This window comes from Conger conger, chromosome 11 (genome assembly GCF_963514075.1).
Source record: "Conger conger chromosome 11, fConCon1.1, whole genome shotgun sequence".
NCBI classification, from domain to species: domain Eukaryota; kingdom Metazoa; phylum Chordata; class Actinopteri; order Anguilliformes; family Congridae; genus Conger; species Conger conger.
In genome coordinates, this window is record NC_083770.1 from 43,508,201 (window position 1) to 43,536,187 (window position 27,987).

Below are 27,987 nucleotides of genomic sequence, written 5' to 3' on the forward strand. Positions count from 1 at the left end.
TTCCTGTCCTTGCTCCTAGCTCCACCCATCGTGAATTAGGTAAATGGACTCACCTTCGCCTTCAAACACCAGTTCAAGGCCACGTCAGTGACAGACATGGCACATGCACGGCGGATGGGGAGAGGTGGATCCACAAGTCGATCATGTATACACCCAGTGAGCACTTTATTTGGTATTTATTTTTTACGACTTGTTTTTTTAAGATTCTTCTGCTACTGTAACCTATCCACTATCCAGGTTTGACGCATTGACCACACTATTCCTTTCACACTCAGATCAGGGTTAATAAAAGACCTGTCTGGATTCACACTCACACACACATTGCACAGATGTTCAAGTCTTCCAAATAGAAGGAGCTTCTCAAAGTAATTAGGTAGGCAAATATTTAATTAATAACATTTTAATTCCCTGCAAAGATAGCATTAAAATAAATGAAATAAAAACAAAGACATTTTCACATGGACCCTTCTCATGCCAGCAAGACACTTACATTACATTTCCATCTCAGTTCATGTCAAATATAATTTTCATGTGTTTCATGTTGAAGCTTTTAAACTTTTTTGCTTAATACTTCCAGTCAGTGCTGACTTTGCACATTTCCTCCCACCGAGATACGAAATTAGGTTTTATTTGGCCACATAGCTTTATCTGGTGCTCACTCCCCTGAAGCAGAAAGTGATGAAGGCGCTCTTTCTACTCAACTAGTGTGTATGTGGGAAAGGTGGTCACTACAGAAACAACAATGCTCTCTCTCCTCACCCAATATAACTCTGTAAGAATGGGAGGGCTCAGAAGGACCATGAGTACATAGTATCTTTAGCTGGTACCAAATTAATGCTATTATTACAAAGGCCTACGTGGGTTCACTTTATTTAGCATTTTTCTGTTGGGACTAAATCAGGGGTGCACAACAAGAGTGAGGATTTTGTGCCAACTCCTGGTCTTAATTATTTAATTGACTCAATCATATCTTATCTGACATGGCTATGAGTGCTGGCTACAGCTGCAGACTGCAAGTGCATCCTAATTTTTACTGTACAGGCTTGAACCAGGGTAATTCATAGAGCTGTCAGCAAAACAAAAACAAGGCATTGGTTGGAACAAAAACCAGTACGCAGACCGGCCCTCGAGGACCGGAGTTGTGCACCCCTGGATTAAATAGTTTGATATACTATAATATTGGACAGTTTTTTCCAGAAGCTTGGTAGAGTGACTTGTATACCTGCACATTGTGTGCTCACAGGCACGTGGTGAGGTTGAGGGTTTTGAAATTATTTTTCAGAGTCTATCCAAGGTGTGATTATCCACTCTGGGCTGATGGATGTGCAGACCGGACTGTGGGAGCAAAGAACCGCAGAGATCCAGGATCAATGGTGGGGATGATTTATACCCCCATCCCGGGTATCAGCCCAGCACATCAGTCTCTCTCAGGTGCTACAGCATCCGTCTCACCACCTTGATAGCTCTTCCTGAGTTCAGAGGCACGACGCGTGCCACGCCCTGCTAATGCACGACATCACAGTGATGGGTAGAAACCGTGAGGCGATACGGGCGCGGTTTCTAACGCTGCAATGTAATGTTTGGCTCGTAGGCCCAGACGTAGGGCCGGTGCAGCTGCATGAAATTAGAATCACGTTAATTACTGCAGAGAGGGGCCCATTAATTACTCCTCACATTCACACCCAGCTGCTTAATTGCTGTCACTGCTCTTTCCAAACCTGGGAAAAATCACTCTGCAATCGCTTTTCAAAAAGCCATGTTTGTTTCTCTTTTTTAAATTTTTTTATTAAATAGCAAGTGCAAGTCTGTGACTGGAAAACATGTAGAATACAACTCAAATTCAAAGACAGCGACCCAGGCACTGCTTGTAGGAAGCTACTTCAACACCATTATCGCCATCCTTCTCACGTTTTATGCAGAGGCAACAAGAGCATCTCTGACATCTTTATGTGCAAGAATAACTACAACTTCCGTTTTGAAAACATTGGGTTCTCCATGTCTGACAACAATGGTTACCTGACTGAACAGTACTAATTAGAGCCTGCAGCAAACCCTAATTACTCATTCTAATGACAGCACCTAGAAATGAGGCTTCTCTCCTGTTAAAAGATTCTTATTCTGCCTCCTGTTCACACTGGAGAAGATCCACACTGCTGACTCTCAACATGAGCCCTACCCACCCAGGCCTTCTCATCCACCAACCCATACACCTTTACTTTTAATCGCCAAAAGCTTTTCTGTGCATTCGAGACAAGACAGGAACAAATCCGTGCTACAAAACAGAGAGAGAGATGAAACGGAGCTTAGATCCAGAGCTCCAGACCCATGTCTCCTGATCCCCAGCTCCCCAAACGCAAGAGAGCTATCTGCCCCCACTACGACTCTCATCCATCCCCACACATTTCCCCCTAATCCGTTTCGCCACCTTCCTGGTCCTTTTCCCCCAGCTCCACCCCTTGCACTGCACGGCCGCGGTGATGTAATGGCTTTCATCTGCTCCGGTCCAATCTCAGAAGATTACCTGAGAGCATCCCCGGCATGCACTCTGTTTAGACCCCTGTCTGCCAGAGGAACTCAGGCACAATTCACAAGGCACCTGATGGACAATCTGATGATCTAAGAATGCCTTGCACAGTCTGCAGGGCCGTCGTTAATGTTCAAAAAGGCCAGCAAGTAACGGCCTCTAAAATAATGGCCATTCAGTCACATGATGATGTAATTTCCTATTTTCCCATGTTTCCCATGTGGCCAGGGCCATGTTCAGCCCTGACAAAACGTAGCAAAACAGACTGACTGACATAGTACAGTCTGCTCCTATGGGGCCTGAGAAGGCGTTCTCCAGCCTTTAAAGCATATGCCTACATTATTACTGAATTGGGCTACAGCCCCGACACACCCACCAAACAGGAACAAAAACACCTCAAAGCCTGCTGCAAAACGTTGCACACGGTTGGGAGAATACGTACACAGAAACCGTAGCAAAACAGCAAAACGTAGCAAAACGTTTTCAGATTGAACATGCCCCATTTGTCACTGACTGGGCATGAACGGGAGTGGCTGAGATTGGGTTGGGAGCATAATAGTAATAAAAATCTGTTATTTAGCTGACACTTTTGTCCAAAGCAACTTACAGTTGGTTAGACTAAGCAGGGGACAATCCCCCCTGGAGCAATACGGGGTTAAGGGCTTGCTCAGGGGCCCAACAGCTGTCCGGATCTTATCATGACTACACCTTGAACCACCAACCTTCCAGGTCCCAGTACTGTATCTTAGCCACGAGGCTACAGGCTGCCATTAGCCGGAGTGGCTGACTTAATGGGAGTGGCTGAGTGAATGGATGTGACTGGGCATGGCGGGGAGTCACTGATTGGACGTGGGTGTAACTGGGTGTGATTGGTTGCATGTTCCTGAATGGGTGGGCGTGGCTAGGAATGTCCTGTCTGGCCAATCACATCCCAGATCCCACATCCTACAGAGCTGCTGAAATGCATGGCAGCTCACAGACTTCAGAGAATAACGAGACAGAAAATGCTCCTCTTTCTTTACCCATCCTTTCTCTGTGTCAGACCCATCGTCCACTTTCAGCATAGTCAACTCTTGACCTCACCAAACTGTCACACAGCACAAGCGCCATTCCCAGTGACAACGCCCGGGGAAACCATGCAAAGGTTTCCAAACAAGCGACTGACTTTAAAGGACAGAGCAACGCCTCAAGACACATACAACCCCTCCTCTCCCCACACACACACACCCACCCACACACTTTGACAGATGACTGGCAGTAACCCTGTCTGCACTTTAGAGTTACATTTATACACCTGCTTATGCAGAGTGACAACCAGAGCATCTTCTTACGCGGTTTTGTTTTACAACCAAGAGTTACTGGCTCTCTTGAGTAGTCTCAATTGTGGATGTGACGTACTACTCAGTTGTAACTGTGTCTTGACAAAAAAAAAAGGAAAGATGAAAGTGGGGCATATCATTAATATGAAATGTATTTTTTCCCTTGCAAGCCTTTAATGACTGGCAACATTTGGAATGAAGGAATGTGGGACAGCTCAGAAATCTGCACCTGACCAATCAGCTTCAGGACTACTTTTCCCCCTTTTCAAATGGATCTACCCTCCATTTTAGCAGTCAATGTATGACAGAAGAGTTGGGACTGAGTGAAGAACCGGGGTACACAGCAAGGGTCGAACCATTTCATGATTTTGAGACAACTTCTGCTCTTAAATATTTAATTAGCTCAATCATACTGCATCTTGGTAATTTTTATCAGCACCAGCTACAGTCACAGACTGCAGGTGTGTCCTAAAGGTTTCACTGTGGCTAGCCAGTGCAGGAGAGAACCAGTGCAATCTAGAGAGCTGTCAGAAAACTAAAATGAAAGCAATTGGTTGGAACAAAAACTAGCACGCAGAACGGCCCTCCAGGACCAGCACCCCTTTTGAAGAACAACCTCACTGAAAACAAAACCTGCAGAGCGGCAGGCTAAATACTGTGCCTTCACAGCAGACTCCCGGTTATAATCAGCTAATGACACAATACAGGCTCTAATGACACAATACAGGCTCTAATTACACAACACAGCCTCAACGCAGTTTGTGTTCTCATTACACAGTACAGACTGTAATCACACTCTTCAGACGCTAATGACAAAAATACGTGCTCTAATTGCACAGTACATATAATTGGACCATAGAGGTTCTAATGGTACAGATCAGGCATTGATTACATGGCACAGGCTCCCGTGCTCTAATACACTCTAATTACACAGTACATATTGTAATTACACAGAATCTAATGACACAATACAGATTGTAATTACACAGTGCTTGATCTAATTACACAGACAAGCTCTAATTGGACAGTACAGGATGTTATTACACAAAACAGACTTTACGGACACAATACAGGCTCCAAATACACAAAACGGACTAATGAAACAATACAGGCTGCTCTAATTACACAGTACAGGTTCTAATGACATAGTCGCTCTGCACTAAATTTGAATGCCATTATCTGCAGGTTTGATCTGATTTGAATATTAGCTGCTATTGCCTGCATGTTTCTCTATTGTGATTTGAAGGTTAGCTACCATTGCCTAAAGGCTTCCCGGTTCTAATTTGAAGTTGCTGGTATTAACTGTTTGTTTCTCTGCTTTGTAACAACACGTGGGTGAGCCTATACACGTTCTCATTTTAAGATGATTTATCTAATAAAAAAATTACAATATATTAATGTATTAGGTGTACATTTTAATACATTACATACAATTTGAAGGAGCCCTTTTTGAATCAGTTTGTGCTTCTTTCCAAAGAAAATATCATTCCAAAAAACATCTACGGTATATTGAGTTTAATACAACAGAACATGGATGAGAGAGCTAGTATTATCATTCTCTCTGCCTCCCTCCTCTCTCTGTCTTGGTGGGTTACCATGATGGCGGTCTAATGCCCATGGCATTTTCCTTCCCTCAGTGACGCCTGGAAGGCAGCAGGTTCAGCTCAACCAACCACATATACGGTGGACATATGTCTTCACAGGCAGCTTTTCTTCAAAGTATTTTTTAATCAGATCTATCTGTATGTATGTTACTGAGCTAGTGTCACTTTTTTCTAGTTCTAAAAGCTGCGGACGTCCTAGCTTCACTTATGGAAGGAAAGTACCTTGGGCCAGTCTAACACAGTCACAAAGACAGCCACAGTCGTCAGAGAACTGTCTCTCTTCCGAACCAAATCTCTCCACCCCAGAGAGGGATGATGTGGAGCTGGAATGGAGGAGGAGTATGATGCCAGAGCAGCAGGCCTAGGGCCGGGACAGGGGTGAGAAAGATTGGAAACCAATCGGTGAAAATTCCCCAATCTGCTTCAGTGACAACAATCTTTTAATAGCTCCGTTCTTGAAAAACGAATCTATCCATCCATCCATCCAATATCACTCTCACCCTCACACACTCATCCCTAGCGGCAATTTTTTTATTTATGTAATTAAGTTTACCAGCATGTCTTTGGACTGTGGGATGGGAAAAATATGCAAACTCCACACGAAAGAGCCGGGCCCAGTAATCAACCCAGTGTACCCACAGCACAACCATGCCGCTCCCAAGGAAGCTCAGAGTACTTCTGTGTCTGTTCACCCACATGGTGCCAAGGCCCTCCACAGCCCAGCGCAACAGTATGAAAAGAAAAAAATTGTCTTGTAAAAATGTTTTCCCGATTTTGATTTTGAAGTAAATAGCACATAGCCATGCTGTAATATACTGCGTTTTTATTCATACAACTGCGCTATACAAGGCCTAAACTATCCTGCCTTAGAGTCTGTTAATAACATGTGTCCCTGGATCCACCCTGCCTCTGCTCTTTCTCACAATATAACACCCTCTAAAATCCTCTAAAACATCACTTTCACTCTTATCTTTGCCACATTTCCCTCACTCCCTGCCTCTCCAGAATGTTCTGATTCATAGCCTAAGCTATGTTCTTTCCTAGTTCTGTGTTAGTTCATCCCGGTGTTGTCTCCATTCCCCATGCAATGCAACACACAAAACCCTTCAGAATTGTGCAACCTGGTCCTGAATCATGTGGCCTGCTGTCACCCTGTGCCTTGACTAAGCCTCTCTTTCTGCCACCACTGCAGTGCATTATGGAGGAATTTTGCTGTCCTGATAATCTCCCTGCCCCACAACATTAGTACATTTAAAGGCAGACTATGCAGCTTTCCCTTCCTGGCTTCACTCCTGTTCCTTACACACAATCTATGCCCCATTCTCAATCTTTTTTAAGCAATTGCGCATTTTTGTGATTTCCTAAATTCTTATTGTATTCCATTATATTTTGGCACTTTGGGATGATAACTCAACCTTAATGTAGCTTACAGTGTAATGTGTACAGGCATACACATTTTAACTGTCAGGGTGCAGAACTCAGGAATCAGTCGCAAACTCTAAGGACTTCCAATGAAAAAAGTCTAGAGAACTGGCAGACCAAACAGGCAATGGTCAGATACTGGCAAACAGGAATGTAGAAATTCGTAGTAGGTAATAGATGATCCAAATTGTAGTAGTTGTCACAGGCAAAAGTTTGTTAACAGAAGGCCAGTCAGAAATGGCAGAAGTACAAAAAAGAAATCCAAAATCTAATCCAAAAAGTGTCCATGCACAGCGGGACAGAATCAAACAGAAGGGTAATCCAGAAATCAGTGGTCGGGGTGCATGAAACAGATCAGAACACAGGCAGCTCAGCCAGAGAACCCGCTGAAGAGAATGGCTGGAGCGCATTACAATCTGGCACTGAACAAGAGACAGAGGCGGGTTTAAATAGACAGATAATGACAGACAATGCCTAACAGCTGGGCAACAGCGAATCAGGTAACACACGAAACAGGTGAAACAGATAATGAACAGAATACAGAACTATGGTGGTCACTGAGGGACTTAAAACTAAACTTAAAATGGAGACAAAATACACAGATCATTACATTAACAACATTACCACATCCTGGGAGAAACAAATAAAATGCAGTCAAGATTTTGCCAGTTGTTGTAATCAGATGTATTACGGCCCTTGTCAAGAATGTTGGCAATGTTCAGTGCTGAGTTGGGCTCCAACAAAGACCAAACCTAGCAATGCACCGTGTTGTACAAAAAAAAACTAAAGACATGGACAAGGACACATGGAAACTGTGTTTTTTTTTATGAATGCAATTCAAGAATGCTCAATTTTTAACAATGTTTTAGTAAAATAATGCTCTGTGATGGAAACTAAACGCACCTGCCTGTCAATGTATTTTACTCCAAGGCTATTTGTTCCTAGCAGCTGCTGATTGCCTGTCCATTTTTTTTTTTTACTTCAAGCATTAATGTTGCTACAGTTATTTTAATTATTTCCCACTCCAGCACATTAATTAATAATCTGTTAATTAATTTAAATATAATCTTTTTCCTGTTATCCATGATTTTCATCAACTATGGCAAAATGATCCATGATGTTGGTCAATATTTTCTATGCCAAATATCCAGCCCTTTCTATTGCTTCCATAGCTTTAACATTTCTCTTTTATTTAAAAAAATGCCATTACTTGTAGCAAATTAAGGATTCAAATTTTCCATTTCATTCAGTTGAGACTGGCATGGCTGGACAGCAAATTCGGATTTTATACATGCGGTCATCTTCATTTTGGTTCAGTGCAATTTGGCACAATGAATGTGCGAAACTGGGCCGACATCAACAAGGAAACAGCCCACTGGCCCATCCTGCTGCATTCAGATACTCGTGTGGAGGAAAATGCCCCACAGAAATTATCTCTGTTATGGGTCACCAGATTTGGTTTCTGGACTGAGAACAGGAGATAAGCACCCTTGGATCCACAGGCCACCCCCCACACAGCACATGCCATGTGCCTCTAATGTCATTCACAATCTGTGTAATGAGCAGTGAAATATTGTTTTGGTATGGAGGCTCTATTTTTAGAAAAACACCCTCCACCTCACAAGCAGACAGGGAAATCTGCCCTGTAATTTATGCAAATCTTTCTGCCTCCAGTCATGATCTAATAAAGTTTAATGCTGTATTACATCTTTTTTAATGAGTGGAACAATGAGAGGCTCATGGAAAAGACAGTGGGTACGGGCGGAGTACACACAAACAGACCACTTTAATAACTCCACATTAAATACACGAATCGTTCATGCATCTATCGATGCACATGTTGAGATAGGAAGCAGCCGGGAAGAGAAGCATAAAAATTGACAAGAACAGAGGAGAGGACCTGGCAACAGGGAACGTAGCAGGCTACAGGAACATAAGCAGGCTATGGAGACAGGAGGACCTGACCCTGCCTGTATCATACAGTTGAAAGGTGAATAGACCTGTCAGGTATGGGGACAGAGGAACCAATCGCAGACTCAGGGATGCAGTGAAATTGCAGGTTTTAATCAAGGTAGATAAAAGGGGCAGACAGAGCGTAATCCAAACAGGCAGAAAAAAGTTCAAGAACCGGGTGGTCAGTCCAAACGGGGAAGAGGTACAGAAACGTGACCCAGAAAACCAGGCAGAGAAATCAAAAACCAGAAAATCCTAAATACAGGGCACAGAAAACAAACAGACAGAGAAACAGGGTTACGGAATATGGTTAGAACAATACAAATGGCTCTGGATTAGAGAGTAGACAATTTCACAGAGTAAGGAACGTAGTGATAGTGGAGAGCAGGTGCGAGCACTTTGCTGAATTAAGGCAGGCAATTAAGAGATAGAACAGGGAGGCGGAGTTACAGAGAAGTGTAGAAATAGATAAAGTTAATCTGTTAGTATACGTCATTAAACTATTATTACCCAAAACTAGTGTCTGTTAGTTATTTAGTTAGACAGACAAATTAATGTGTAAATACAATTAGTACTGTACAAAATCTATGTCAGTAGGTATTAGTAGAATGGAGAGAAAGCAGGAAGTAAGAAAAGTGAGACTAAGGAGGAATTGTGGGAAACCGGAAAATTCCAAAAACACCCGAATAGTGAATCACGCAGACAGGGAAATGACTCGGGCTCAGAACAAAAGACTCAGACATCACAGGGGAAGACGAGTACAATGAATAATTAATGTAAATGGAAAACAGACCTGAATATGAAAAATAATTAACTTACAGAAACACAGAATAAGCTAACAGACAGAATACAGGATCATAACAAGACCAGTCTGTTAACTACTCATCCATAAGCTATGGAGGTCCTTTGCTTCTGGCAGCATTTTACAAATGACAAATAATATGCCTGCTCTTATAAAGCTACATCCCCACTATATCTTTGGAGAAAGAAAGTAAACAAACCATAATCTAATCAGATCTCAAAGAAAACTTTCCCCCCTCCTATGACATCTCAAGATAATCACTTCTCACATATAAAGCAGCACATATTCACTTAATAAGGTTTAGAAACCTTTTCTATTTTCCAACTTACTACTGGCAAGATAGTCACTGCTCTAGGTAAACATGTCTATTTTGCCCAAAGCACAAAAAAGAAGCCTTTCAGAGTAGAATTGTCAGCACCTAGGTGATACTCATTTATCTGCAGTAAGCTGCTTCAAAGTCATTGTAAGGGTAAATCTTTTCAAATGATTTTCAAGGATTTCAGGTCTCATACTTGAGGACATTCATTCTGAGGCACATTACTTCCAATATATTTGGTGTCTGCAAGGACACACTCCAGTGACTTTGGTAGTGGACTTTGTGCACAAACCAGTGAGCTGTGAGCAATTTGGTGCCATTAACAGTACACCAATGATTGATAGTAAACAAAAACGATTAATGAATTTTGCTTACTGTGCTGGTTTGTTACTCCCAATTTCACTGGACTTTTCAAGGGGAACAAAATATTTGATCACTTTCCAAATTGTAAGCATTTTCAAAGACCATGACTATCATACATGTAGGTACTGCAGTCCTACTGTGTGCCTATCACAATGCAATTATGGTTCAGCATCAGGTTCACAGAAGCCTATTATAAACTATTTGACTGGCTTAAAGGTACAATAGGTAAGATGTTTGTTAAAACATTGTTACAAGACCATTGTAAATCCCTTCTTATCATTGAAAAAGGCTCATTGTCATGTTGACTCACCCACTGCCTGTGTTTACAGTCCTTAAATTTGGGTTTCAAAATATGCAGTTGACACTCTGGCCTGTAGCGTAGTGGTTAAGGTAAATGACTGGGGCACGCAAGGGGGCTGGTTCTAATCCCGGTGTAGCCTCAATAAGATCCGCACAGCCGTTGGGCCCCAGAGCAAGGCCCTTAACCCTGCATTGCTCCAGGGGAGGATTGTCTCCTGCTTAATCTAATCAACTGTACGGTCGCTCTGGATAAGAGCGCCTGCCAAATGCCAATAATATAATATAATATATAATATAATAAAAAACATTTTATAGCTGTACAATATTTCAAGCTCATTGGTTGAAAATTGGTTCTAATTGCCACAGCCAATGGCATTTCAACGTCAGCCCATTCACAGAGAAGGGGCGGGATAAACAGCGTTGTAGTTTGAGCGTGTTTGTTGTTACAATTCCTTTCTTGACCGTTAGAAGTCCGAAATTACCTTTTGTACCTTTAAGTACACATTAAGTACACATTTTAAGGGAATACAAATATATTTTTAAACTGTATAGGATGAGTTTAATGCAGAATTGCCCCTCTGTCACGGCTCTAGCCTCTTCAGGAAGAGCTCTGCCCTCCATAGAGCACTCAAGAGCGTCTCAACCGCGCAGGTAATGGTGATGACGATCATAATGAAGATAACTGCTGTCATTAATCGTCACAGAAACCCATGAGACCAGGGTGTGGGTGTGGCTATGAGGGCTACAGGCCATCCACACCTGCAAACCAGCTTTTCAACAAAGGCATCTCTGGAACATTAGCTCCTGTCTTGTGTTTAATGCACAGCCTCCACTTTCTGCGTGGACCTAATCTACTGCGACAGCCCGGGGCAAGTTATCGGAAGATGGATTCCTTTCATTCAGAAGGCAATGACTGTGCACCTCACGTCTTATTTCTCAAACATACATTAATCAGATCTGCCGACGTGCACCATTCTTTCAATTTCAAAACATATCTCAATGTCTCCATCAAGACAAAACAAAACAAAACATAATAGCATACCTGCCTTTTTCCATTTCGGTCTGAATCTCTCACTTGTAGAACACAGCATGCAGTTAAAATGTAAATTTAAATCTTATCACCAACCAATTTCATTTGAATAGCCCAACAGGGATGGGTCACAACGCACAGAGAGTTTAGGCTCGGGGAAAATAATGCCTAGATCTTACAAAATCCCCACTTGTTTTAGTGAAAATTGTCCCTATTTGTTTCTACCTTGGATGGTACCTCTGTGGTGGGGTTTTTTCCATCACCCTGGATGACATTGCCCTGTTCATCTGCTAGGAACCAATGAGTGGTACTAGACACCAAATTGTCCCAAATTGTCAGAGAGAACACCATGATAGTTTGTCTGATGTTCACATTCGTCCTGTACAACATTCAGAAAATCAGCCCCTTCCACCTACAAAAGGTGGAAAATCCAGGCTGCGAAATGAAAGGTCCTGACCAGTATTTTCTTGAATCACCTGAATAAGCTAATTAGCACAATTCTTTATCCTGGAGGTACAACTAATTAAATAAATCAGGTGGCTGAGTTAATGGGCGGAACCTCGAGATGGAACATTTAAAGGGTTGGAATGCCGCGGAAGATGAATTGATTTCTGGGTCAGGAGCAAGGAGAAGGAAAAAAAGAGGAAAAATAAGCAATTGGAATAAGCCCATTACCTCAGCCACCCTCCCTCCTGTCTGCTTGCCCTTGCCATCAGACCTCTGCAGGTCATCGACAATGCTGCTGCTTGTATTCTCCACAGCAGCGATGGGCAATTGCAGTCCAGGAGGGCTGGTGTGTATGCAGGATTTCACCGCCACCAGTAACCCTGGCTCAATCAGATAATTAGCCATATGCAACAATGCCCGATTCACTCGTAAATTAGGCCACAATAAAACGGTACAAGACAAGAACAGTTATCAGCTGCTGTTCATGTCACAGAATGCGGAAAGCCCCGCATTGCCGATCGCTGTTCCACAACCTCCCCGGGCTCAGCCTCGTCACTGCCCTTCTCATCTCCCTCCACATCTCCCTCCACTTGTGACCTACACCATCAGACCTCTCTGCTCCGCCCCTCTGGGTGCCTGGCCCCACCCCCCTGCATGCATGCACTTCCAGGTCATGTCTCCTGTCTGTTATGGCCCCCAGGTGTGGAATGACATTCCCGCTACAGGCAGGATAACAGAAACCCCTGCCCATCTTCTGTCCACCACCACAGCTCCCCAGACCCTCTTTCTATATCATTTCTTTCCCTTTCTTTCTTACTTACTTTGGATTTCCTTTTGGGATAGTGCTACAGCTATAGCTGTGTAAATATCTGTTATCTGTCGAACGATGCTTTCTTTTGCTACAATGAAAATTGCTGTTTGTTAGGTTAACATTGCACTTATTGATTACATAAGGGCCTCTGTGCCTTCTTGGTGATATTGCATTACTGTATTCCCGAGACTAGCACTCACTGAACAACACGAAAAAAAAAAAAGTCAGTCTTAACAAGTATCTTTAGACTTAAAATCTTATTTCCATTACTTGACAAAAATTGCCAGTTTGACTAATTTCAAGATTTGCCAATATTTTCTACTTGAGAGAAAAAGCAAGATCTTAAGACTTATTACAGGACTAAAAACAGTTGTTAAGACAGCCATTTTTTTTGCTGTGCTGCACATCTGTACATCACTCTAAGCTAAGTGATAAAAGCTAAGTGATTGTAATGCAGTGCAATGTATTTCCCTCTCGCTCATATGCCTCTATTAAAAGGTCAAATGGCTACTGATCCTTCAGATTACAGAAGCAGCAAAGCATGAAGGAAACAGAGACACTAAGCCACTTCATTAGCAGGTGCACAGGGACCTGCCTTGAAAACTATTCCGGAATACCAAGAAAACAACGGTGATGAGCTCAGTAAAGCAGGCCGTTCTGCTCAGGGGGAGGAATCTGCCCACAAAACGCATTACGCTGAACCACCGAGGAGCAAAACAATGAGTTCAGCCAAAAGATTAAATAGAATAAAGAAGCTCTGGCCTACCTGCAAATGCTCACACAGATGTAATTCCTTGTCATAACACATAATTATTTCCACAACACAAAAGCTCACACAAGTGTAGACAACTGTAGAAAGATTAATATTGTAATATTGGTGGTGGGGGGTGTTAAAGTTTTGGCATGTACGGCTGCCACATGCGCTGGCTTCATTGATAATTTAACTGCTGATGGCAGCAGTAGAATTCATTCTGTGCAGAAGTGCCTTATCTGCTCAAGGTCAATCAAAGGCCTCCAAACTCACTGGCTGGTGCTTCATGGGTGCGTGGGTGGGTGGGTGTGGAGGTGAGGGTATACATGTGTGTAAGTGCATGGAGTACCTGTGTAGAGTTAGTGGCTGTACACCAGGGTCTGTTGAGCTCATGTGAGGGCGAGCATGTTCATTTCAGTATTAGTAGCCTCTGCACTCACGCTGAAATGTTTGTTTCAAAGCCCTTCCTGCAGTGCGCAGTGAGGGTTCTCCCCCCCTCATAGCAGCATAAACAGGCCTCTGATCTCCCAGTCAGAATCCTGCGTCCTTCTCTGCCTTTTCATCAAAGGTACCACATGATTTGTGGGAAGTGGATCTGTGAGTTTATTTTTGGCTGAAATAACACCACACACCCGCCCGCCCCCCCCCCCCCCCCCCCACCCGCTTCCTCTGCTACTCCTGCACCCCCCCCCCCCCCCATGCATCTTAGCTCTCAGTGAAATAGAAGATATGAAAGAGAGATGGAGAGTTTACATTGGGGAAGAGAGGGGCTCCTCAAAATTCCCATTGTTTAGCTCCGCTGTTAACCCCCAACCTCTGACCTCTGATCTGATTCCAGATGTTTGTGTTTGTCTGGTTCATGCCTAAGTCTCTGCGCTCAACAGGAAGGAGGCAGTGTGTCTTCACTGCAGCCCATGGGGGGGCCCTGGGGGAAGCCCTGCCCACAATTGTTTCGAAAAGGCAGAGACTCACGGACAGGCCTGAATCCACAGCACCGAGAGCCATCGCAAACCACAACAAACACCAAGGGCAGCAAAAACAAATCACAAAATACCAACGACAACCCTACTACGACAACAACACTCAGACTCAGGACATTGAAATGCTTCACTTATTCCTCCAGGGAGATAACGGCTGCCATTTCTGTTTACAGATTCCAGTGCCTGGCTGTTCAAACACATGAATCCATTTCAAGGATGGTTGGATGGATGGATAGACAGACCAATAACTATTTCATTGTATTTTAATCATTGTATCACTTTTATGTAAAGCGTCTTTGAGTACCTTGAAAAGCACTCTATAAATGAAATTTATTTTAAAAAAATAAATAAATAATAATAATAATAATAATAATAATAATAATAATAATAATATTAGCAGATACAGACATTAGACACAGACAAATGGACTGATGGAAGGATAGAGACAGACAGGTGGACAGACCGACAGACAGATAGACAGATAGAAAGATAGATGGATAGATAGATATGTCTTGGATTGTGTATTTTGTACCTTTGTTCTACTTTGTTCTACCTGGTGTTTGGACTTGGCCTGTTTTTTTGGATTTTGTCTTGTTCTGCCTGTTCTCAATAAAGCCTGCCACATTCTGTATTCAATTAGGCTGTCATCATAAGCAGCATAATACCATAACAATGATAAAAACACATGTAAAATAAAGAAAACTCCAAGAATTAAGATACAAAAACAAAGACTGTTTGCTTTTGCAAAGAGTGCTTTGTACAAAGAAACAGCTGCATCTACTCTCTTCGTCTATAGCTTTATAGAAACAGTAACACTGAGAATGACCATTGTGTGGCATGTAAAGGCATCAGGTGATTAATGGTAGAGTGAGCATCCTGCTGGTTTCAGTATGATACAGACAACAGGGTCTTTTGATCCAGCAGTCTACCAGAGTCAATATATCATTCACACATTCATTCAACAGAAAGCCTGACAAACAGAGCATCAGCATGAAACAGCATATGCAACCAGGGTATTGGAATGACACGATACATTGAATCAGAGCATTGGGAATACATAGAACAGCCAAACAGGCTAACAGGATGACTCAGTGCAGCTAGCAGTACCACCAATTAGGGTACAGAAGCCAACAACACCCATTCTGCCTATAAGCACCCCACACTTCAGAAACAACACAGAGGGTTCATAACAGAGTTAGTGCATCAAGTCATGTAATGCATAAACACTGATTTTAATGGAGCAAACCTCAGGTGTACTGTACAACACAGCACTTACCCCCCACATGGACTGAGTCACCGCTTTCTATCAGCTGAAAACCCACTAGATGGCAACCATTTATCCGACCACCGTGGGGTGCAGATAGATGTTTTGTCTTGCTCAAGCGCCCAACAGCTGTGCAGATCATGGCTACACCGGGGCGTGAGCCACCAATCTTCCAGGTTTTAGGCATTTACCTTAGCCACCAGGCTACAGGCTGCCCCTGCTCCTCCATGAAAAGCGTCTATCTACAGAGGATGCTGCTGGGGTTGGATTAACGGAGACAGGGGCATCCATATCGAGAAAAGGTTATGACACAAACACTCTGACAACCCAGTGAACCTCATACCTCATTATATATTAAATATATACTTTTAAATTCAGCAAAATCACAGGTTCTCTCTACAGGGAAATAACGTATCAAGGGAAACACATGCATTGTAATCAGAATCAGTTCTGGGCCATCGCCCTTGGGAGTGGTGTTTGAAGACTCAGCAAGTGACCTGATCTCAGAGGAAAGCCAATCAGAGCTCTACAAGAGATTGGGGCACAATGGAGAACCAGTCGGAGCTCTGCAAGAGACCAGGGGTCGCTGGAGCCAATCACAGCTCTGCATGAGCCCAGATCTCTGGGGAGAGTAAATCAGAACCCAGCAGGAGGCCATAGCTCACGAGGGGGGAGGTGATCAGAAAACTGCGAGAGAACAAATCAGAGCCTTGAGCAGAGAAAGACCTCAGGAGAGCACTAAACCTGTCATTACAGCACAATGTCACCCTCCCTGGAACACAGTTACTGCAGCATGAGTGCGGCTATCATACCCAGAGTAAAATTGCCACAGTCAGAACACAGCTGCTGTAGTCCGAGCACAGGCACCTGCTCCTCTGCGGGCACCACAGTCTAAACTGTCACTCTTCTTCCAATTCAAATGCACAGTTCTCCATAGCAATGTGCTATTCAAACGGACACACTTCCAATAAATGGTTATAACTAGCATTGTACTAAATTACTCATACAGTATATTTCCAGCAGATGGCTACCCCTAGCAGTGATATATAGTGAGCATAAGTCATGGGACAAAGTCATGTTTTTTCCTTGATTTGGCTCTGTATTCTACAATTTGATTTGTAATTAAACAATTTATATGTCGCTAAAATGCAGATTTATAGATTAGTATTCCAGACACATCTAGGCTTATGAAGCATTTGTGGGGCATCAATTATGCTAATTCACATTTGTCAGGAATGTGCACCCATTTACATATAGCTGATATAACTAATAACTAATTTAGAATATTAACAGGGTTCTCAAATGGTGTTGAAAAGGCTTTTGGCTTTGTCTCTCTCAAAGAGGCGGATTACAGGGGCTGAGCTCAGAGGTGTCAAAACATACGTCATGTGACGTGGGAAATCATTTTTATGAACAGCTTGGAAAAATAGCAGTAAAATATGCATGACATGGCACACTCCTACGAATCCATTGTAGAATAAGAAAATGAAAATATTCTTGCATGAGGCCAACTGTCTTGCTGTGGGATGAAGCACTGTTTGGAGGCATTTGGTTTAGCAGATAAGATGCTTCTGCACACTTCAGAATTCATTCTGCTGCTGCCATCAGGAGTTACATTATCAATTACGGCAATAGAACCAGCACCTTCGGCAGCCATACATGCCCAAACTCCCTCATGTTTCACAGATGAGGGGGGCTTTGGATCTTGGGCAGTTCCTTTGCCCTCCAAACATTTCTCTTGCCATCACTCTGATACAAGTCAATCTTGGTCTCATGTGTCCACAAGACCTTTTCCAAAAATCTGCACGTTCTTTTAGGTACTTCTGAGTAAACTGTATCCTGTTTTTAAGGCCAACTATGCATCTTGCAGTGGAGCCACTGTAGTTGCAGTTGCAGTTGTCTGTCATCACTAGCACATCCACACCTGACTCCTGAAGAATGTTTCTGTTGTACGGCAGGTGTTTGGCCATTTTTCTTCATTGTGTCGAGAAGTCTCCGGTCATCAGCTGTAGAGGTCTTCCTGGGCATACCAGTCCCTTTGCAGAGCTCAAGTGCTGTCTTTTTTCTTATTGATGTTCCAAACAGCTTATTATGGTAAGCCTATTGTTCGACCGATTCCTCCATTTTGTTTCTTATTTCTCAGCCTCTTTGCTTACTTGGCGTAAATTGGCACAACTCTGGTCCTCATGCTGTCAAATGTTGGCCAATCTGATTTTCAGCATTTGTGAAAATGTTTTTCCACAAGTTAGTTTAGCTGGTTAATAATTATAGTTGTTGTTTCCCTTGGAAATGTTGGTTTCCTGATAGGGTTTTTCCCACTTTTCCCCTCCATTTATTATGATAAAATCCAGGCAGACCAAGGAGCTCAAGTCATGAAATATAATTTATTTCCTACCTCCAAAGGTTCTGGCCCAAATGGGACTGAGCTAGGAGTGGCTCTCCATCAGAGTACAATACATGTAATGGGCCCCTGAAGCCCCACCCCCCAGAATACTGTATCCTTTGTGTTTTATTGATGGATTTGTGTCAATCAGTGTAGGAATGTAACATTGTCAGGATCAGCAAAAATTGCTAATAGTGTAAATTCATTAGTTATAGGCTATTTAGGCTACTTATTTAGACTACCATACTCTTACCGAATAAATCGAAAATCTCAGGAATTGTCCTACAGTTTATTTAGGCAGTGGGAAGGCTACACATTCTCCTAAAATGTAAAGGAATACACAAACATTTTGGGAAATATACCATTTCAAATATATATATATATATATATGCCTGACGCTAGAAAGGTTTATTCTTAAACTCAAGAATCTTATAATTATGGGAAGTAGACAGGCTATAGGGTTTAAGAAGCTTGTATTATGTTGGCTACTGCATTCTCTCCGTTGAGAATCTAGCTTACATGTTTTTAGAATAGTGTAACCACAGAGAAAGCCAGCTAATTAATGCGGGCTCTGCCCAGCGAAAGCCCCATGAGCTCTGGGGATGTGTCCTGGAGAGATGTCCTGGAGAGTTGATTGGTGAAAGGGCGGTGCTTTTACAGTAACCTCCATAATGTTTGGGATAAACACCCAGAATTTATTTATTTGCCTGTGTACTCCACAATTAGAGATTTGTAATAAAAAATAAAATAAAAAATCAAGTGGTTAACGTGCCCATTGTCAGATTCTCATTTTTATATATTTTGGTTTCACAGCAGTGTTTATACAGTGCCTCCATTTCAGGGCACTATAATGTGTGGGACACAGCAATGTTACGTAAAAGAGAACAGAGGCAAATAAATAAATGATGGGACTTTGTCCCGAACATTATGGAGGGAACTGTATGTGGAGAAAACCCCCCAAATGATATTTTTTCAACTCTAAATTTGATGACAAAGTTTGTGATGAGTGACGGGTTGTTTAAAATTCAATTACGCTACAATTTTTTACCCTTAGGACACGCGGAGTATACAGAATGTTAAGATTACACAAGGGTTAAAGTAACTCAGCTTTATAGTATGGGGAACCCAGAGCTTAGAGCTTAAGCTACCAGGCTAATCTTGCTTCAACGTATACCCCCCTGGTTGATACACTTATTCACGGTTCTTTTAACATTATAATTTTCAGTCCATGCCACAGCACTGTCAATATTACATTACATTACATTACATTACGTGGCATTTAGCAGACGCTCTTATCCAGGGCAACGTACAACAAAGTGCAAATCAAACACAAGAACAAGTGCAAAAGTAGACAGTTCCGAGTCCTAGTGTAAACATACAGAAATTCAGAACCCTTGAAGAGTACAATCAGCATTATTACAGATGGTTCTATTTTATACCTTTGCACTCAGCCCCGAAGATGCAAAGATTTTTAATGTCTGGTGCATCTGTAAATTGTGTTGAAGGCAAAACACACACACACACACACACACACACACACACACAATGCAAATACAGACATATGCAGAAAAACAGGAAAATTATCAGCAGGAGAACTATCCAAACACATCCATCTGTGGATGGGAACAAAAGAACAAAACCCAAAAGCCCAGGCATGTTTCTAAGCCGAAAAGGCAGTATTCTTTGCCAAAAACCAGACAACAGCTGCAGTATTTAGTTATCAAACCAAACCGTATCCATCATCAATTATAGACTCAAACCAAACCATAGTACTGATCTGTTATAGACTCACCCGAAATTGTAACAGCATTATGTTATAGACTCAAACGAAACCATAGCAGTGTTAACTTATAGACTCAAACCAAACCAAGAATAGCAGTGTTCTGTGATAGGCAGCTGCATTACATTTTGGCATGCATGAATACATGACAAAAAACACACCAAAAAGAATTAACTTTCCTTCACAGAAAAACATTGAGGGCTCCCTTTCAGTTTAAGTCTCCACCAGAAACTATTACTGAGTGAAGAGAAACAGGACAATGTGTTTTCACAGTACTGCAAAATTTTAAATCTGTCAATTTACATGAGGAATTAGCAAATGTAGCTGCATAATAATAATAATAATAATAATAATAATAATAATAATAATAATAATAATAATAATGATCATAATAATAATCATACTAATCATAATAAATAAAACACAACACAGGCAGACAAAATTACATTGTTACAAAACAAAGATTGGAGGCAGTGTGGTAAAAGTAGCAGTGAATCAAACATGGCAAAAGAGTAGAAAAAGGGAAGACCAGCATGGCACCAGCAGTCAATTTTATACGTTGAAGCCTCACTCGGCCATCACCACTATATACACGTGAGGTTTTAGTTTTTATTTGAAGGTCACTGGACAGTTGGCAGATTTAAGCTCCATGGAAGGGGCATCCCAAAGCCTGGGCTCTAAAGAGCTGCAGTTAATAGACTGTAAAATGAGATTCTGATAGTCATAAGGAGGCAGGTCAGCATGTACCATGGGAGGGCATACAGTGGCAAAAGGACCTTGAGATCCATTCTGGTCTTAATGAGGAACCATTGAATGGTTTATAGTACCAATTATATGTCTTAGGTGTGTTCTCGAGGACTCTTGACCCAGCTTTTCCTTTACTGTGTAGAAAATAGATTAAAATGGCTTATACCACAGCACTAAAAAAATAACTGACCACCTAGGGCAAATACGGTATTCTGATTGGCCAAGACATGTCACGTGGGTGTGCATTAATACTGAGGTCTTTCTATGCTTCTGTTCAAAATGGAAAGGGCTCCATTCAGTTGCATGGCACTGAAGTCTGGAATGCAGTGTCAAATTTCTTCTCAACTTTTCTTTGGCGATGATGCAGTAGGCTTTTAGTCAAGTTGTTTCGAAACTAAAAATTCAAGTTGAGGTCACAGAGGTCATTTTAAAGGCAGTATCAACAGACGAGTCAGAAACAATGGCAGCATCAAGGGATGTGTTAACAATTGTATCGAGAGCAGGGCTAATGACAGGAAACACATTTATAACCAAAACAGTGGCAGTAGGGCACAATAGACAAAGAGTTGGTCTCATTGTGGAGATTAAACCACAGATAGCCATGGAGACAGAAGGAGAGATGCCGGTAGGTGTGCTCACCAGGAGCGGGAGATGGGCCAGGAGACAGGAGGCGAAGGAGGACATAGACTGGAAAGTGTTATTTCTCTGCTTGATTTTTTTCTAATTGAAAATCTTCAGATACAGAGGAGACATAGGAGCCCATTCTCTGCTGGGAGGGCAAGGTGTAAAGGTACAATGAACATAAGGGAAATGTCATAAGCAATCTATCACAGCAATTCAAATGGGCTGAGCAGGCTACCAGCTAGATATTGAAATGAGGGGAAGTATAGCGAATAGAGAAACAAAATCAAAAGGAATGAAGAGACCAAAGGAATAAAATCAATGATATATTCCTTGATTAGGATAGAGGCGTATGGAGATATTTTTCTCAATCTATATTCAATGACTATAAGGCTGTCCCCATTTTTAAACTGGGAGGCAGATATGTTCATGGCTTTGCCGATTTCGTATATGTTATATGTATATGTTATATGTTCTATATGTTATATGTATATTATTATTGGGGTGGACTCATCACAAATCTCCCCCCAATAAATTGGCATAGACTTGTTCCACAGTAGGGGAGGACGCTGCTACTGGCGCGTGAATGTGCAGCTTGAGGCGCAGCCAATTCTCCTTCAACCACACCTGAACTTACTCAAAACTATAGCCAGCAGCAACCATAGGCGTCTCCATTGCGTCGGTACGGCCCTTAGTCTCTCTATTCTTTCATTATTAACAACTGAACTGACGAGAAGAAAACTGATGTTATCGCTACAGTCAGAATACTTTGTCCAACCATCGGACCGGTTTGTTTATTTGGCACCCAAGTGTGCGGAAAATATCTTTTTACCTGCGACATCTGCGGTCTGAAGTTGATTTCCTTCAGGTCTATGGATCCTGGCGACAGGTTGTGCAGCATCTGACACAAAAGCACTCCGTCTCTGAGCACTTGTGCCAGGTCGAACACGATCGCAGACGGCCACACGACCCGGTGGTTCGGGGGCAAGACTTTGCAGTCGATCAGCCACCGTCCGCACTGTCTCCATTCCTCCATGTCGCCCGTGAAATATTGTACAGTAGCCTCTTACAGCGCCGACTTGCACGCCGTTACCTTGTAATCAGTGATCCCTTTTTCTAGATCGTCATAAAATAAGTTCATTCTTAAAGAAATACGTCAGAGAAAAGCTGTCAATTTCCTGTACATATGTTTCCTGAAACCTACAATCGCGGGGTTTGTTCGCCGTGCCTTGGCGACCGCAGCCCACCCATTGACTTAGGCTATGTACCGAAGTTTCAAATTTTGCGCCTTCCGATCTTCACTTCTGCTCTTCACGCAAATACATCAAGCTCTGTAAACGGGTAGACATTTTCGAGTCCACTAAATGTAATCGGTCTATGGGAAATGCCCAATTAAAGTTCAACTTGAATGTAAACGTGCGCATGCATGGCAAAAACAAGCACTGGGCTAATGTAACCTATATGACTACAAAACAATTCATTTTGGATACATTGCAATTTATAGAGATTACAGCAGTTGACCCCTACCTTAATTTCAGACACATTAAACACAATTAGGAATGCATGCATGAATTTCGGAGAAAGGATTGTTTCTTGGGTTAATTTCTTAATTAGAGTCTACGTATAGGCATCAATCTCGTAGTAATCGATCACAGATCACCATATAAACGTGGTTTACCGCACTCAGAAATAGGACTTTATCCAATGCGTTACGAATGTAGTTACAGAGAAGCAATCTGAAAACAAAATCATCCTGCAACAATGTTGCCGAAGCATGTCGCGCGCTCAAGAGAACGCTATCCGCGATTCAAAGGTCCGGCAGATTTGGATCATGTCCGTGGTGTTCCGTCGCTTTTTTTTCTTGCCAAGGTCCTTGCGTACACTATAGTTCCTTTGGGGCCGGGAATGTTCAGCGTTTTAACTCAATCGCAGTCTTTGCGGACAAGCGTGAACGCGCCTGAGATCTGGGTAGGGAGCGACAATTCACCGGGTTTCCGTCCGGACGGGCACGCACACATGTAGGGCGCTGTAGCCTGTCTTGTTCCAGTGTTCAAGAGAGTAGTTCCATTCATCCAACTAGCGTATGCGGTGTTTCCCTGCACGTTGCTTATTGCAGTATAAAAGACAATAGTGAGTTTATTCATCAGTATCCGCTCGCTGAAGGATCATTAACGTCTCCTGCAAAGGCTAGGGTAGGGCCAGGACTACGTGGAATCTACCGGTATGTTGCTCCATGTTTTTGCACATCTACACTAAAAGCAATCAAGTTCAATGTAGGCCTACTTAACATAAATGAATAGATTTCTGGCTGTCTTGTAAATGAAAGATTACAATATTCAGCTTGGTCAATTTCCCCAATATTATCTTTTTAGTGTGCAAAATGTAAAATGTTAATTATTTACAGAATGCCCTGGTTTGTATAAGGAATATTAAATGTAGGCTACTGTTCAGGATATGGATAATGTTAAATCTGCAGCGTACAAATGTTGCTCCCGAGTAGATAGATACATGTAGTTTCTGATTTTTCAGAATGTATATAAAATAACGACTGGAAATTGAGTGTCTTGGTCTTGTACACTTTACATAATCAACAAACCATCACTCACAGACATGTAGCCTGGAAATTGCGAAACAATACCTCCACGTGTCAGATGAACATAAACAGAGAGGCAAGGTGGACAAACGGTTCATGGTGGTTACAGATGTGAGGATTAGGCTGATTCTTTTGAACGAAGCCCATTTGAGCCAGATGCCTGATACCTGTGACCAGAGGGCAATTTTTGGAAGAACTGGTAGAGTGGGTGGTTTAAGTCGGAGGCTACATTGAACCTGAGCTTGAAGGTAGTGTGGGGTTTTTTGTTTGTTTGGTTGTTTTTGTATTTGGGCGGAGGTAAGTATATTTGTTTTTCAAGTTCATTATTTCTGAACTCATAGGTGGGGTATCTTTATGAGGCACTTTTCCACATTCCTGTGTGTTCAGATCCAAGACTCTTTACCATGGTCCATGTTCTTGTAATGAACTACTTTCGGAACCAGTAATAGACCTTGCACATGGTATCGGTTGCAATCATTTTGTCGACCTGCATTGGTTCATTGCAATACTACCCAACTGATGCAATTTTAGTCAAGTGGGGCTAAGATATGTACAATTCTGCCATCTAGTGGCCCAGTAACCAAACTGCTGAGACATGGTTATTGGTTTTCATTGCATTCCATTACAACCTGTGATCCTGGGAACATAGTAAATCAATTAAAACTCTAACCGTGTAATAGAATTAAAAGAATGATGAAAGAAGGTAAACATTATATGGATTTTAAATGAAACAATGAATGTGAGGTTAAAGTACAGACTCTCCCCTTTAAAGGACCACTTTTTTCAGTTGAGTTTATTTGGATTAAATGCTTAAATTATGTGTGTAGGTATTTTTAAAATCACTGTCAGGGTAGCAGTTTCCTAAATATGGGGCAAAACTTATTTGGTCGTGGTTGGCTTGAATCTCCAGCCTGTGTTACCCAGAAGGTAATGGGCCATCCAGGTGATCACATGACACTCCTAGAAAATATCAACACAAAAGTCCAAACAAAATGCATGCAAGTGCATGACAAAATGTTTATATATATATATATATGAATAAATATGGCTGTGTTGTAGTGCGACATTTAAACAATGCCGAAAAACTGTACACAGCCCGACTCTCCAAACAGAAAGTTACAATTCAAAACTATATAAATGTATAGGGTGGATTGAGATCATTTGGGACAATGTCTCAGATTACCCAGATACACGCTACAGGGTGTGCAAACGGGTGCCTTTGACATCTCCTTTACGTCTTCGATTGCGTAGCCAAGGTATTAGGAACTAAGAGTAAGCTAATGTTTCTGGAGGGACGATAGATCGAGGATGGACGCTGTTGCTACAGGCAGCAACGGAAAAAAGAATACTGAGTAACTGTTACTGTAGTATATGATGACAGAACTATAATGACAGTCTATAAAGAGAGACAAAAACGGATATTTGGAGAAACTGTAGATAACAAAATTTCCTCAGCGGATGGATTTTAAGAACTCAAAAAACTGTGCGCATTATAGCACGTGTAATCTGCTATAACACGGTTACATTAATCTTACGAACTAGCCATCTAGCGAACGGTAAATCGGATTATAAATTTTCTTGGACACCATCATTTGCATTTTGAAGAAACAAGAGACACGACAATGGCTGTTCGTTTACCAGTATTGAAAAACTATAATTAGTATTTGCAATTGCCTAATGTTTTCTGCACTATCGTACGAAACAAATCGAACACTCACTAGCTAATAGCTAAGTTACGTTACTGAACGATAACTTGTTATGACCACAGCTAACTCAACATGAGATTGAGCTGCTTATCTGTGTTCAGTAAACCCAGTGCAAGGACTGACTCATGAAGGGGTTGCTATTGCATATGAAGACGATCAGGAGATAGAAGACATGGCTAGCTAATTTTCTGGTTTGTCATGCTGCCCATGCCTAATTGTCACTCATACCAGGGGAGCAGTGCTATTTTGAAATATCGCTTGTGCTGGGATTGTAAGGATAGTATTAAGACAGCTGCTCCACTGGGGACATTATGTGGATATGGAAACGCGATGAAAATGTAAGTATAAAACTATTATACGTGATTTCTATTCTGCTTGCGGCAAGAAGATTGCGTCTTGGCGTTTCTTGTGTAAATAACTGCGTTGGAATGATATCTACATCGCAGAAAATTTAAGGAAGCCGTTTCCGAGGAGCAGTGACTACAGCAGCCTACAACTGAACCAAGTTGGACAGCCATTGGTGGTGATATGATTCAGGAATCATGACCGAGAGACCGCCATTAGCAGAAAAGGCTATGTCGGAGGGGTACGCGCGACTCCGCTATCGCGACACATCGCTGCTCATCTGGCAACAGCAGCAACTGGAGCTGGAGCGCGCGCCCCCGACAAATTACCTCAGCCGGAGTCAGACTGCCAGATACAGCCAGTACGGAAACGAGACCGTAGTTATACGGGACAAAACAAAGATCGGGACATCCCCTGACGCCGGACAGTCCAGGATTTGCGCAGTTATGTAACGAGTTTACTAAGCTACATATTAAATGCATGTTGTAATTACAAGACACTATTATAGTTTCCACATTGTTTCTGTTGCACATGTTTGGTCCTTATCGGACGTGAATGCCTCTTGACAACATTTCAGAGGTAATTAAATGTTAAGTACAATAAAAATGCATGCACAGTATGGCTAACCACACAAAGCTTATGTCTTGCAGGTTTACCACGTACAATACTTTATAAGATACACTCAGTGAGCATATTAGGTATTTATTAGACCTATTGGTCTTCTGCTGCTGTAGCCTATCCACTTAGTCGTTTGACGCGTTGTGTGTTCAGAGATGCTCTTCTGCATAGCGATGTTGTAACTAATGTGTGGTTATTTGTGTTACGGTCACCTTTCTGTCAGCTCTGGCCAGTCTGGCCATTCTCCTCTGACCTCTCTTATTAGCAAGGTCAGTCAAAGTCACTTAGATCACATTACTTCCCCATTCTGACATTTGGTCTGAAAAACAGCTGAACCATGTTTGCATGCTTTTATGTATTTAGTTGCTGGCTGATTCAATATTTGCATTAATAAGCTGGTGTACATGTCTACCTAACAAAGTGATCACTGAGTGTATATTTAACATGATTTTATGTATTTATTTGAGTAATGCCCTAAAACAGGGACACCCTCAGTGTTGCTATATTGTCAGTAACAGTACAGTATATTCCATGTTCTGACATTTCATATAAAATATATATAAATGTTTTTGGGTTTTTTTGATTTTGACTTGATTTTGGAATTTTACTTAATTCCCTTATTATTATGTACTGAATGGTGTTTTATCATACAACTTGTAACCACAATATCAAAAGGGACCTGATCAAATGCAGTTATGAGGAACTGATTTTGTTACGAAGCAGCAATGTAAATGACTAAGTATGGTTTAAAAATGGCTTAAGCAGCAGAGGAGGGGGTTGAATCACCCAGAGGAAGTGTCTTGGTACATTTTTCTGAACTAAATGTGACTAATTCGATTACTCTAAAATGTGAAGTTACTATCGCAGATCGACCGTCACCGCTGACGGAAAAACAAACATTTCAATAAAATAGATACTCTAGACTATGGCCCTCATTTACGGGCTATGCAAATAACACACTCCAAAGGCAAGTAAAAGTGTAGAATATTATGGTGTTTATGGTGACTGTATAAAAGGCACTGTAATTTCAACACGGTGAAACCAAAGTGTGTAAACATACCCTTAAATAGTTGCTAAGAACGTGTACTTTTACCGCATGTCAATTGTTTGATTACAAATCTAAAATGGTGGAGTACAGAGCCAAATAAATAAAAAATATGTCTTTGTCCTAAACATTAAGGAGGGCACTGTATATAAGGTTATCTTTTTTGTGTGTAATAAATGTCAATAATTGATCTGGTGTAAATACTTGGAGAATTTTCTATATTTTGATATACAATATATATACCTATGTACATACTTGTGCAA

The 27,987-nt window shown here is 41.8% G+C and overlaps 2 protein-coding genes across 3 annotated transcripts in view; one reads left to right on the plus strand and one right to left on the minus strand.

The window, feature by feature from the left end:
• LOC133140852 (guanine nucleotide exchange factor VAV2-like) overlaps positions 1–23,343 on the minus strand; it is an 82,916-nt gene extending 59,573 nt beyond the window's left edge. For both annotated transcript variants that reach the window (XM_061261109.1, XM_061261110.1), the window contains exon 1: positions 22,250–23,343. In XM_061261109.1, the coding sequence (XP_061117093.1) occupies positions 22,250–22,453 (204 nt within the window). In that variant the 5' untranslated portion in view covers positions 22,454–23,343. The remainder of the gene's footprint in view (positions 1–22,249) is intronic.
• Positions 23,344–25,287: 1,944 nt separating this feature from the next.
• LOC133140867 (putative uncharacterized protein BRD3OS) lies at positions 25,288–27,925 on the plus strand. Its single transcript, XM_061261136.1, has 2 exons — positions 25,288–26,054; positions 26,163–27,925. The coding sequence occupies exon 2, from the start codon at positions 26,259–26,261 to the stop codon at positions 26,511–26,513; it is 255 nt and encodes an 84-aa protein (XP_061117120.1). The 5' UTR covers positions 25,288–26,054; positions 26,163–26,258; the 3' UTR covers positions 26,514–27,925.
• The last annotated feature ends 62 nt before the right edge of the window (positions 27,926–27,987 follow it).